Raw genomic sequence first — 14,625 nt, forward strand, 5'->3', positions numbered from 1 at the left:
GAACCTTTGCCTTCAGTTTGCCTACCAACTGAGCTACCGAAGCTTCGGTAGCTCAGTTGGTAGAGCACTTGCCCGCAAAAGGCAAAGGTTCCGAGTTCGAGTCTCGGTCGGGCACACAGTTTTAATCTGCCAGGAAGTTTCATATCAGCGCACACTCCGCTGCAGAGTGAAAATCTCATTCTGGACAGCATTTTATGCTTGACAACTGTACATTTCTTCTGCTGGCTGTTCTTAGTATGATAGCCACCTTTTTTGATGTAGAACTTTTTTGTTTGGAGTCTAATGATGCACACTTTTTTGCACTTTCTTACACTTCACTCTACTTTCTAATATACAAATATTTTTGTAAATGTAATTATTCTTTCTCTTCAAAAGATGGCTGTGTTGATGTTCTTACTGTTTGCGCCTTAGAGGTAGCAAGAAATGGTTTCTTCTGTGTTGGGAAACTGTATTATCGCTTTTGACATTTAATTATCGTGTGTGTGTGGCTTTTTTTTTCCAGCTACAGTTATGGTTGCTTATTTGGTACGTTAAATAACATAAGTATTGCATTCCATACAATTTTCCTACATGTCACATTAAGTGATTTTGCTGTTAATGTAGTCAGCAAAACTTCACGTTGTTGGGTAGATATACAATGTCTTTCTGCAAAGATTAAGATAATCTTATATTTACTAGTCAGTTTTTGTTCTTAAAGGGAAAAAAACATTCTTCAGTAAATATTTGTATGTTACAAATGCATTATAATTAAACTGTTCTGTAATGTAGTGTGTCATAACTCACAGGGTCCTCAGGAAACTAAAGAGGGACAAATGCTGTGTAATTTTTTAGCAACTGCCAATTTTTATTATACTTCATATGTTACTTTTTGTAAAAACTATGTTCCAAATCAATGTAAATGATACTATTTGCACTTATCTGATATCATATTCAGAAGTGTAGCTTACTGTCCGTTTGGAGCACTGCTGTCTCAGTGTAGAACAAAAATGAACAGGGGTGTTGTGACTGCATGCATCAGACTTGGTCTAACAAAGACAGCTGAATCAAACCAGTCTCCAAACTGAAGACCACAACAGCAACAACACCACCACCTTATGGTTATGACCGAATGTTGAAACACAACCCATGACTTGTAATTGATTATACAATGAAGAATTTCATCGCATTACATTGTATTGTTTGCAATGGCCAGTAAAAATGCCATTCTGAAAACTGAGATGTGTGCTTGCACTCTTGTCAGGCTGGTGCGGCAGCTGCACCAGACAGATGGGCCAGTGCAGCTGGTGGTGGACACGGATGCCGGTGCTGACGATGCGGTGGCACTGCTGATAGCACTGGGCACACCAGGTGTCTCTGTGGAAGCCATTACCTGTGCCAATGGCAACACAATGCTTGACAACGTGGTCGCCAACGTCCTCAAGACGTTGGACACCGCGGGCAGGCTCGATGTAAGTACACTTAGGCCAGTTCCTACAGCCCATCTTCCCAGCATACAGCAGAACTCTTGCTCGATGCAACCTGTCTTTGCTGCACAGGCAGGAAGTCCCACATTTGGTAGCAGAACTGCTGCCTGTCTGACTGTTCTCAATGTGGAACTTTTCATTTCCATAAAGTTTCTCACTCAGGGAGCAGTTGTAGTTGCTGCAAGTGTTGTAAATGTGAACAAATTCAAAATACTACACAATATCTATTTCTGTCAATGACACCATGTTTGCACTTACTTTTTTTTGGTTTCCAGTCCTCCAAGTAGTTTGATTAGGGCCATCACAACATCCTCTGCTATGCCAGCCTTTTCATCACAGAGTAGCACTTAAACATGATGTTTGCAATTACTCATTGGATGTATTCCAATCTATGTCTTCCCCTTCAGTTTTCACCCTCTACAGGTAACCCTAGTATCATGGAAGTTGTTCCCTGATGCCTTAACACATGTTTTATCACCCTGTACCTTCTTCTAGACACACATTCCTTTCTTCACCAGCAACACAGAGAAGCATCACATTTCTTATCAGTTCCCCAAATTGTCAACATCTTTCTACAGCTCTATGCCCTAAATACTGCGATTCTCTTCTTTTCCAATTTCCCCACCTTTCTTGATCCACATTGATCCAATGCTGTGCTCAGGATAAATATTCTCAGGAATATTTTCAATATGTTCATGCCAGTGTTTTATACTAGTTGACTACTTTTATCTGGGAATGCGGGAATGCTTTCTTTGCATGTGCTACTCTGCTTTTTATGTCCTCCTTGATTTTTCCTTTGCTTCCAGGCAAGAGAATTCCTTTATTTCATATACTTTGTGGTCTCCAATTTTAAGTTTATCAGCAATTTCATTTCTGCTGCTCCTCATTACTCTTGTCTTTCTTCAGGTTACTATTACACTGTATTCTCTGCTCAGCAGACAGTTCATTCCATTCAGTATGTCACATAATTCTTCCTCACTTTCACTCACTCAGTATGTCAGGTAATTCTTTCTCACTTTCACCCAGGACATAAATGTGAACAGAGAATCTTATTCATTGATATTGTTTTACCCTGAATTTTAGACCCATTCCTAACCTATGTCTTATTTCCATCATTACTTCTTTGATGTATAAATTGAACTGTAGGAAGAAGGACTGCATGCCTCTCTTATATACTCTTTGATCGGGGCACTTCATTCTTGGTCTTCCATTCTAATTCTTCCGTCTTGATTCTGGTATATTACATGGCTTTCCCTACGGTTTACTCCCAATTTTCTCAGAATTTCGAACATCTTGTGCATTTTACGTGGTCAAACACTTGTGATATGTTGGCAAATCCTATGAATGTCTCTTGATTTTTCTTAAATCTTGCTTCCATTATCACACACAGTGTCAGAACCGCAGCTCTAGTGCTAAACTGATCATCAGCCAGGAGCTCCGCAGTTTTCTTTTCTATTCTCCCATATAGTATTCTTGTCAGTAACTTAGGTGCATGAGACATTAAACTGGTTGTGCTCTAATATTCACACTCACCTGCCCCTATTATCTTTGGGATTTTGTAGATAACATTCTATCTGTCAGTATGTCATCAGGCTAATAAATTCTACATGTCAACTTGAAAATTCACTTGATAGCTGTTTTTTTCAGTGATCTTAGAAATTCAGAATCAGTGTTATCTTTGCTTTCCTCCTGATTGGATCACAAGTCTTCCAAAGCTCTCTTAAACCCATACTCTAATATTGGTTCCCTTATGTCTTGTCTTACATTTCGACTCCCACTTTTTCTTCTATCGTTTCATCAGAAAGCTCCTCCACCTTGTGGAAGCCATTGATGTATTTTTTCTCTTCACTGTGTTTAACAGTGGAATTCCTCTTGCATTTTTAATGTTGACACCCTTGCCTTTAATTTCATTGAAGGGTGTTATGACTTTTCTATATGCTGAATTTTTCCTTCCAACAATCATTTTTCTTTGGTTTCTTTACATTTTTCCTGGAACCACCTGTTCAGCTGCTGTGATTGTAACCATATGAACTGTTTACTGTGGTCTGGCAGCATTTACAGCCTCAGAAAATTTCAAACATACATCATCATTCCTCAGTACTTCAGCATTCCACTTTTTTCCATGTTGATTTCTCCAGATGATTCTCTTTAAAATTCAACCTACTCTTCATCCTTGCTAAATTGCAGTCTGAGTCTGTGTCTGTTAGTTGGTATGCCTTACAATCCATTATCTGATTTTGGAATCTCTTCATTACCATTGTGTAATACAGTTGGTATCTCCTCATGTTTCCAGGCCTTTTTCAAGCATTCCTGATCCTCTTCTGATTTTTGAAGAGTTATTCCATATAACTGACTGAAGTTACTGCAGAATTCTACTAGACTTTCTCCTCTCTCATTTCTACTACCAAGCCCATATTCTTCCGTAACTGTGTCTTCAGTTCCTTTTCCTATGACACTGCTCCAATCTCCCATGATAATTAGATATCATGCTATGTTACCTGTTCATTCCATTCATATTTTCTCTATCTCTTCTTCTGCTGCTTTTGGGATCAGCATGTACACCTCAAATAAGACTCCCAGGCTGGTCGCAAACCTGGTCAATGTTTATTGTATTTATGGTAGTTGCCATTATAATAGTGTTCACTCAGTTCCAAACAGCAATCATTTTCTTGCATGGATATGTGTGTTCCATGTTCATTTCAACACAATACATTTCTCATAATGCTGAGGGGTCAGGTTAATTTATATTTTTTAGCAAGAATTGGTTAGGTTTTGGTGATGATGTCTACCAAGAGTATAATGCCTAACTAGAGTCTCATACCAAATTTAGTGTTCATAGCTTTTACTCCAGGGTCAATCTCAATCTCAAACAAATGTCAATAAAACACTTACAATTTCCAAATTATTACCCAAAAGAGCACAAAACTCAGATTCCTGGCATGTCTAGTCATCCAGAATACAACAGCTCTATCAAACTGATAGATCAGTATACAGTAAAGTTTAAATAATTGGAAAAATATTTTAAGTGGTCCTGCAAGGTGGGCAATGGCTTACTGATTGGCTGTGGCTGTAGAACACTCCTGTACTAATGGTCAAATAGGCATCATATCCTCACAGGTAGACATTCAGCACTTAGTGACTGATATGGATCAAATGAAAAATCTTTGCTCTGAAAGACAACCAGGTTGAAGATATGAAGAAGGCACAGGGAGACACTCTGAGGCTACCGCAAGATCAAGGAAAGAGCAAAACTGCATGTAGGTTCATTGTTGGCTTACTTATATTTACTTTTATATTTATCTTATATTCTATATTTATGCAGAAGAAAACCAACACACACACACACACACACACACACACACACACACACACACAACTCTTCATCAGGAGTCAGCACTCCTTCATTGGTACCAAGGGCACAGTCACATTGTCCCAACCACCATCAACCATTTGACATCCACTGCTCAATAAAGTCTTCCTTCAGACATCTTCAGGCATTGCAGTCTTCAGTTTGTTGCTTCTACCAAGTTTTCTAATGTCACCTACCAGCTTCTGCAGTAATCCATCTGCTCATCTTATACTGGTGCCACTGTCATGATTAGCTCAACATTTTGTGAGCTGCCAACATGACCCACTGCCATTCAACACACCCACAGCATGGGGCTGACCGTCAGGTGGTGGCATGATCAAACACCAGAAGACCACACCGCCCTCAGTCCTGCACGTTCCGATGATGACCAATGCCACCTTGAGACACTGAAAAAATTATGTTCATACAGGTATAACCCCAGAGCAGCGCAGTCTCTCTCTCATTTCACTATTTTATTTCTGCATAGTAACTTGACTCTGCTCCCTGGACGCATTGTGGTTTGTACTGTGGACATGGCCAGGCTTCGTACTCTAGACCTGTATGGAATAATGTAACTGTATTTGCATTAAAACGTTTAGAACTTCTTGCAGGTTCTTATTTGTGTGGTTAATTACAAAATGAGCAGTGACAGGAGCAACTGGACCTTTCACACATGTTTCTTGCTGATTTGATGATAGCGATCAGTGCATTCCTGGAAGTTGTGCGTCAACATTTGCTGCAGCAGCAGCAGCAGCTGGGAAGTCAGCAGCATTTGGAACTGCAACAGTAGGAACATATGGCATTGTTGGTCAGAGTACTAGCAAAGTCACACCAACTGCCAGCTCAAATTGGTGATCCCTGATGTCTCAGAATGTGTCCTATCAACTGATCCCTGATCTGTGCCACAAACTTCTTTTTTGTGTTCAGTACCTCCTCATTGGTTACATGATCTATCCATCTAACCTTTCTTCCATAGCACCACATTTCAAAACCTTTTATTCTCTTCTTGTCTGAACAGTTTATCATCCACATTTCACTTCCATACTAAGATACATTCCAGACAAATACCTTCAGAAGCAACTTCCTAACACATAAATCTATATCCTGTGTTAACAAATTTCTCTTATTCAGAAACGCTTTTCTTGCCTTTGTGAATCTACATTTTATGTCCTCTCCACTTCTGCTATTGTCAGTTATTTTGTTGCCCAAATAGCAAAACTCATCTACTACTTTTAGTGTCTCGTTTCCTAATTAACTCCACTCAGTTTTTGGCCTCACTTCATTTTGGGTGGGTAAGCAGCTTGTCTTGGCTACTGATGCATTCCAGTTTTGGATAGCAGCTGTGCTGCACCATTGAAAACTCGGTTCAGAGCGGCTGATAGTCTTCACCTCAAAGATGCTCAAAGTGGCACAATAGAATTATTCTCAAAGCAAGAAGGAGGCCCTTCCTATTATTTATGCAATCAAAAAGTTTCATGTATTTTTGTATGGTGCACAGTTTCGTCTTGCCACAGACCAAAAGCCATTAGCCTGTCTTTTTGGCACCGCTGCCCACCAGGCAGACAAGATCGCCCAAGGAATGCAATGATGGGCCATGTTCCTCAGTTGCTACCTTAATGATATTCACATCCAGCTGACAGCTCAGCACACCAACATGGATGCTCTTTCACATCTTCCTATGGGTCCCAACCATGGCTTCAACTGGGAGGAAGTTCTTTGCTTTTATCTTTATGAGAAAGCTCAAAAGGCAGAGGATGGTTTTGCTATTATGGGCTCTCATACCTCTCATAAAAGTAGTCTGGATCCTATTTCACAACATGTGCAGAAACACATACATTAGGGGCGGCCTGAAGATTTCCGGCCTTAGTTTCGGACCCCGTCCATAATTATTTTGTGTTGTGCCACAAACTGAGTTATCGATGGGATCATCATGTTGACGACAAAACATGCCTCGCCACAGGTAGTCATTCTTGGTTCCCTCCAGTGAAAAGTCCATTGGCTCTTACACCACAGTCACTGGGTGACTTCATGGACAAAGAAGCTTCCTTGCCTCTATGTCTACTGGCTGTGTGTCAAATAGGAAAAGAAACACTTAATTGCTGTGAATCCCAAGTGTACAGGTCATCTGGCTGCCCCAAGGCAATGTTACTCACTGTGGCCAGCACCTAGACAGCCAAAGAAACAGGTCTATCAGTATTTTGTGTGCCCCTTCTTGGATGCACTTTGGTTGCTTATCATTGATGCTTACTCCCATTCCCCATACATTGTCAACCACTGTTCTGTGATGATGGAGTCTACTGTGTATGCCCACTCCTGGATCTTCTCTACTGAAGGTCTTCCTCTTACCCTGATGACAGAAAACAGGCCACAATTCACCTCTTAGACCTTTTAGCATTTTTGTTCCAAGTCTGGTATCCAATGTGTCAGGTGCCCCTGTTTAACACACAGATCAGTGGGGAAGCATAACATCTTATTCAGGTCTTCAATATTAAGATGAAGTAGTACATCAGAGACACTCCAGCAGAAGCCATGCTTATGCATTTTCTAAGTTCTACAGGGCTACTTCTATTAATGAGAAGGGCCCAGCAGAGTTGCTGCAGGGGTGCCTGCCATGCATGGTTCTTCACCTCTTACTGCTGAACCCTCACCCGCTTCGTACACTTCCGCTGCTGCACTACACACTAGGGTCCCCCACCAGGGCTTCCACTTTTGGCCACCATGAGCAATGGATTCTGGCAATCTTCACAGTCAGCAGGATCAGAGAGGTGACAGGCTGGTGGTCCACCAATGCAACCTCCTGCTGTCAACATCTAACCCTCCTTACTTGCCTCCATCCATTCAGGTTCCCCCACCTGGTCTTGCACTTTTGGCTGCAGTGATCATTCATAAGAGTGAGCATACATAAGAGTGACAGGTTGTTGGGTCATTATCGCAACCAGTTATGCCCACAGGTGGTGGGTCGGACTCCAATGCCCCCACATGCGCCTTCCAATCCAACACCTCTTGGAACCAGATTTTTTGTCCTATCCTCAGCCTCAAGGAGCAGCTCCACTTTCCTTGGTTCTGCCGTTCTCCTGCACTGTACTCCCTCTCGTCCTCAGCCCCCTCATCTGCTGTCTATACCAGCCCCTTGCTGGATCATCAGCGGCTGGTATTGAACAAGGTTCTAGCATGGGCAGAGCTGCCAGGTGGACTGCAGGAGCCACCCCAGCATGTTCCCACTCCTGCCCCTGAAAAGCCGGACATTCACATGGCTCCCATCTGTGACAGCATTAGTGCTCCTGATGGCTGACATCATGCTGCAGGGCATCTGACCACAGCAGGATCACCACTAGGGTCACTTCCAGCCCTACCCTCCAGTTACTGCTAACAGGGCACTTCTGTCAGGGCCAAGGTTGGTGGTCTCGGTCTTTGAGGCCAAGAAGGCCACGGATGTTGCCTTCTTCTGTACCATGAGATAGGCCCCATTGTGGGGTAGCGAGGCCAGTGTCACAATGACTCACCTTCACTAACCCCCTTACCGCCCTCAAAGGGAGAGGACTGTGGCAACACACTGTGTTACCACTCATCTTGTACCAGCGCCACTGCTGTGGCTACAACATTTCTTGAGGTGCTGAGACAAGCCACCACTATTCAACTTGCTTGTACCAGCACCAGACAGCATGACACCACCCACAAGGCAGCAGCACAATAAAAAATCAAAATACCACACTGCCTCAAGTTCTATACATGCCACTGATGGCCAATGCCACCTCAAGATACTGATCAACAAACTAATTTCATGTAATTCTGGAGTAGAGCAGTCTCTCTCTCATTTCACAATTATATTTCCTTGTAGCAGCTTCACTTTGCTTTTGGGTCATATTGTGATTTGCATTGTGGAATTGGTCTGGCTTTGTACTTTGGACTTTTTTATGTGGGTAATTATAGCACCTACCATTGCCTCAACCATTTATCATGTCTTAGAATCCCATGAATAACTTTCTTCATTCATGTAAAACCCATACATCAGATGCATGTTCCACAACCTCCATTCCATTCTCATTGTGGTCAATAATTACACCTTCCACTCCAGTTTTTCCCTGACATTCATTTCCCTGTCTCTTCTAATAATTCTCAATGTGTATCTGCTCATTTTTGAAAGATTTTCACATTAAAAGTCCATATCTAATTGCCTTAAGTCAAAACTGGTAATGCGCACTGATTATTAACTTTACAGTTCAGACATGAAAAAATCTCTTGGTGATTTTTACTCTTTGTTCCTTTTCTTGCCATCCATTCAGTCGATTTCCTTGACTGTTATGAAAACACAGTTCCATAACATGCTCCTATAGGGCTATAGTTAATGTGTACTATTTGGCTCATAGTGTGCATCATACATTATTTTATTCTTATTGCAATCGATGATCAAGCCTACTTCCAAATTTGTTCTATCATGTTGCACCATAATGATAAGACTATTAATGAAGAATGAACACATGGAGAATAAAACTGTACATATTAAAAAAGATTCATCTGATTTCGCTAAATAGTTCATGCAATATTAATGTATTATTTGCCAATCACAATCACAGTCTATCTTTTCCTCTTCCCCGCCTCTTGTCTTCACTCTCCTGGCTGCTCCTCTTTCTTATGATCCATGTGATAGTGAAGAATTACAATACACAGCTACAAACAAGCAGTCCTCCGTCATGGTTAATGTTGCAGATTCCAGTGTATGCGGGTGCCTCACAGTCTATTCTGGAGACACCTGAGTCAGACAACTACTTCGGCGAGGATGGGTTCGGTGACATCGAGTACCCAAATGCACCAGACCCTGCTGAGTACTTGCAGAAGGAGCATGCTGTTGATGCTCTCGTTAGGATAGTCTCAGAGAATCCAGGTAAACTTATCCTCCTTGTTCACTCAAGAACTTGAGAAATAGGATGTTGCCTGTCACTAGCCTTTCTGTTCTGAACAAGACAGTCACAGGATTAATCATCAACCAGATGATAAGTGAAACAGTGGGGAAAATTATTCACACTCTTTTCCTTTTCCAGCTTAATTAATTTACTCAGCAGCCATTTGATGTCCCATTATTACTAATGATATGTGTTGCATGAGTATCTGGTGTTATTATGATTGTACAATTTCATGTACTTGGAGTTATTTACTGCTTTATTTGAATGTGATGTAGCAGAATATAATAGCTAAACAGATTTTTTCCCATTTTGCAGAATATCTCATTGAGGATATAAAATAGGAAAAGGCTAATCTGTTAATTATGAGTAATATGTTACAATATTCCAGTTTCAAAAAGGTGATATGTTTCAGAAACCTATTCATTACTTGATAGGTTCTAAGTATGCCATGAGGCACACTGAAACCTCTGAAACATGAAAGCAAAAGGTAAGTATGTGAATGCTGAATTAGGACTGCTTATTACAGTTGAAAGCATCTGACTGACTACAGATACATGTGTCATTGTCATCATAGGGAAGTTAATACAAGTAGGCAAACCCAAAATGACGGTTGACAAATGACACTTTATTGACTGAAACTGCACAAGCTAAAAGCACATATTTACAATTCAATAGCCAGACTCAGATGGCTGGAAGCAAAGAATGTCTGTGTTAATCTGCCTTAGGTGGACATCAGAGAGTTTACTTTGTCAGAGGTTGTACATTTGTAACATTTTTGACTGTTTTGATCCTGCAGTCCCCATAGTGTGACACCCCTCTCTCCCCCTCCCCCCATGGAGTACGGTTGATTGGGGGGGGGGGGGGGGGGTAAGCATGTTGAGTCCAGAATGTAATCCTATAAGTGCCAGTGCATGGGGGGGAGCAACACAGGAGCACTATTCATCCATCAACCGGATGCATGGGTATGGGCACAGCTGGAGGCAACAATGTTTGTTGTTTAATGGTTTAATGCAGGGTGCTGAAAAGGGTTGACGTTCCCCTGGCATGTCCACCACAGTGTCTGGAGTATGTGTGAATGGATCATCATGAGTATTCAGGATGGTTTCAAATGATGAATGGAGGCTACTGTTGGCTTGCCATGCAGTAAAGTGACAAATGTATTGTCTCCCTGTTGGAGAACTTTGAGTGGTCCTGAATATGGGAGTTGCAGTGTTGATCTTATGGTGTTGTCTCTTAACCTTAGGTAGTCACAACATGTGAAGGTATTATGCACAAAAACTTTTGGTACAGCATGTGGTATTGTCTGTAGTGTGCAGATCTGTGAAATGTGTTTACACGTTTGATGGTTCAACAGGTTTAACAAATTCTGCTGGGAGATGTAAAGCTTCACTGTACAAGACTTCCACTAGTCATGCCTGCAAGTCCTCTTCGAAGGAAGTGCATATGCCCAACACCACAAAAGGAAGTGCATCACACCATTGTCCACCATGGCACATTAAAGCTGCCTTATGAATCCAATGTCACCATTTCACCAACCCATCCCTTTGGAGGATGGTAGGCAGTGGAGCAAAAGCATCTGATGCCACAAAGCCTGCAGAGTTACGTGAACAACGCTGACCCAAATTGACAACTCTGACCAGTGGTAATCACACCCAGGCAATAAAATCTAGATATCCACAACTGAATGAATGTTTTAGCTGTTAATTCTGTGGTGATTTCTGCCAATGGTGCTGCCTCCACTCACTGTCTCACACAATCAACCACTGAGAGAATATGTCTACAATCATCTTACTCCACAAGGAGCACAATCAAATAAAAGTGAACATGACACACTACACATACTTCTGTCGTGTGTCCACTTTTTTCGTTACTTCTGGCCTCATGAAACAGATTGTTACCAATTTCGTTGAGGGACATATCCTGTCCTAGGCGAAACAACTGGTGCAAGTGATTGAAGATGTGTTTCCGCATAGTAAAAGGAACCAATGGATGAGCCCTGCCCTGCAAAATGATGCAGCCAATCTGATTCTCCAATCTGGTGAGCAAATGATGTTCAAGCTTAAGGCTGGTGTTCACACTGTGCGAAAGTTCTTGGATTTGTGGGTATCATTCCTGTGCCACTGCAATCTCCTCATAACCTATGTTCTTGTACAATGCATTGATTCATGACAGTCACCCACAACATTTTTGTCTCCTCTGATATGCTGTCTGTCAGTTGTGAATTGATCGATGTAGTCAAGATTTTGAAATCATCTTGGTGAAAAGACACTGCTTGAATTTCTTATTGCTTCTGCTGGCAGGCAATGATCTGTATGGGAGCTGCGAGTTGTCTTAGTTTATTACTACTTTGTGCTGTTCTAGCCTATTAAAAACCATGTGGAGGAGATCCTCTTGTTCATCTGGGGAAGATGAGAAAACTAGGATGTCATCTAGGTAAACAAATTGGAGTAATAACTTGTCAATGAAGCGCTGCTAGGTCTGTAAAACATTTTCTAACATGTACAGCATAAACAGAAAGGGATGACAGCCATTTTTAGCACATCTTTGCTCAGCACAGGAATCTGCAAATATTCTTTCTTGCAGTTAAGCTGAAAATTGTGGCACCTGCCAATGCATGGGAAAAGTCTTGGATATTCAAGATTGGATATCTTTTGGGTATTGGCTATGCATTCAGAAGCTGACAGGCCAACAAAGTATGTATAAACCACCATGTTTTTGGTATTAAATTTATGGGCAAGGCACATGAACTGTCCAGTGACTACACTATTTTTGCACTATTTCCACATCCAGTAACTCATCTGTCAGTTTTTAGCCACATGCAGTCTATGTGGCACTAGGTGCTGCAGTTTAAAATGCACCAGCCATCCTGGTGTAGCGTGTATACAATGCACAGAACTGTGTTTGACTCCCCACTGTGGACCCTGTCCATGTTGCGATTGTTTGATATGAGCATTACGTAATGGCGAGACTTGTACACTTTGAATACATACTGACTGACTTGAATTCTTCTTCTGCTGTCTGTATTTAAGTTTTAAGTGCTGCATTTTCTTCCAATAGTTGAATTCTTTCACAGTTGACTGTTTGGTATCTTGCAGTCATATCTAGCAGTATGAGATTCGGTTTTCCCGCAGGAGGAGAAGCCTGTAGATTCAGTGTGTGAAGTTCTTCTTAGGAACTGGCGTATCCATTTACAATTTCACATGAAGTGGTTTGCCTAAGTACTTTTGTCACCGAGTCCAGCACAAGGCGAAAATAGTCAAGGAAATCTGCACCTAAGATTGATTCAGCCATGTCTGCTATTATGAACAGCCATGTGCACTTTGTCGCCAGTCAAAAATCTACTATTAATTTAACAGTTCTGAACCATCGTACTGATATTTCATTAGCTGCTCTCAGTTGTGTATGTGAAGATACTGCTGTCAATGGTGGAGATCTGCGTGGATGACACGGCCGATCCTGTATCTGCCAATAACTTTTTCTTTGACATGTGAACAAATACGTGGAGTTGGGCATCGTCTGTAGGAATAGGCAAACTGATGTGGCATTTATCCTCATTGTTTAGGCATCTTCATTTTGTTGGGTGGTCCAGTGCTTCTACTGTGGACCACTGTCAGAGTTTGAGAACTCGCAACGACTTGAACAGTTGCGTGCTCTCCTGCTGAATCATGTATGAAACCAGCAAAAACAAGGCCATGCCCCCACGTCAACTGTCACTCTGTTGTTGTTTACAGTAGGAATGGGGATGAGTTGCATGCATCTGCATTTTGCATCCTGCACTCGGTTGCTGTCAGTGGTGCTTGTGCTTGGTCGGTGTCCAGTGTCATTGTGCGTTCATGGCTACTGTGGGGGGATGGATTGTTTTGAAGTCCAAGGCATTGCTGTGTCTTGAAATTGCTTTTTGTTGTCTGTGTAGGACTGCTTTATGACTGTCTGCCAAATTTAGCTTAATATCAATTAGGACCCATTCCCTCAATATTAGCATTGACTGTAGTGAGGGAGGTAATCTTAATATCCAAACAGACCACAGCACAACATCTGGGATATTGCTACAGTCAACTACTGCTTGCAGATGTCCCCTAAATTGCAAATGTGTTTTTGTGTCAATCTTCTTTTCATACAAAAGTGTTTTAACGAAGCACTGTAGAAGTGCACCTTTAGCTGCGTTGTATCTGCTGGTAATGTATGGTACACTTTTGACGTCACTGACCACATACATGTACTCAGAGATGTTGCTCAATAATGCTGCAAATTTTGATGTGTCATCTATAATGCCATGGCTCTGTAGGATTTCTTCAGCAATATGGAACCACATGGCTGCCTAGTTGGGTTGGAGAACTAATAGTAGATGAGTTTTGTAACTTTTGCTATTTTGGCATCAAAATAACTGATAATGGCAAAAGTAGAGAGGATATAAAATGTAGAATGCAATGATGAGGAAAGCATTTCTGTAGAACAGAGATTAGTCAATATTGAATGTATATTTCAGTATTAGGATGTCTGTTCTGAAGGAATCTGTGTGGAGTTTAGGCTTGTTTGGAAGTGAGATGTAGACAATAAACAGTTCAGGCAAGAAGAGAATAGAATGTTTTGAAGTGTGATATAACAGAAGAATGCTGAAGATCATGTTTGCCAGTTACATCATGTTTGCCAATGAGGAGATACTGAATAAACTTGGGAAGAAAAGAAATTTGTGGCATAACTTGACAAAACAGGGATCGGTTGGTTGGACACATTCTGAGGTATCAAGGGATCACCAGCTTAGCACTGAAGGAAGTGTGGGGGTAAATACTGTAGGAAGAGACAAAGATATGATTATAGTAAGCTCATTCAAAGGATGTAGGTCACAGTAGCTATTCTGAGATGAACAGGCTTGCCCAGGATAGAGTAGTGTGGAGAGCTGCATCGAATCACT

General features: G+C 41.5%; 1 protein-coding gene across 1 annotated transcript in view; it reads left to right on the plus strand.

The window, feature by feature from the left end:
- The window catches only part of LOC126481391 (uncharacterized), a 121,013-nt gene that overhangs the window by 56,319 nt on the left and 50,069 nt on the right, over positions 1-14,625 (plus strand). Inside the window, exons 2-3 of the mRNA XM_050105116.1 lie at positions 1,241-1,448; positions 9,520-9,694. Of these exons, the coding sequence (XP_049961073.1) occupies positions 1,241-1,448; positions 9,520-9,694 (383 nt within the window). The remainder of the gene's footprint in view (positions 1-1,240; positions 1,449-9,519; positions 9,695-14,625) is intronic.

Source organism: Schistocerca serialis, chromosome 5 (genome assembly GCF_023864345.2).
Source record: "Schistocerca serialis cubense isolate TAMUIC-IGC-003099 chromosome 5, iqSchSeri2.2, whole genome shotgun sequence".
Taxonomy (NCBI): domain Eukaryota; kingdom Metazoa; phylum Arthropoda; class Insecta; order Orthoptera; family Acrididae; genus Schistocerca; species Schistocerca serialis.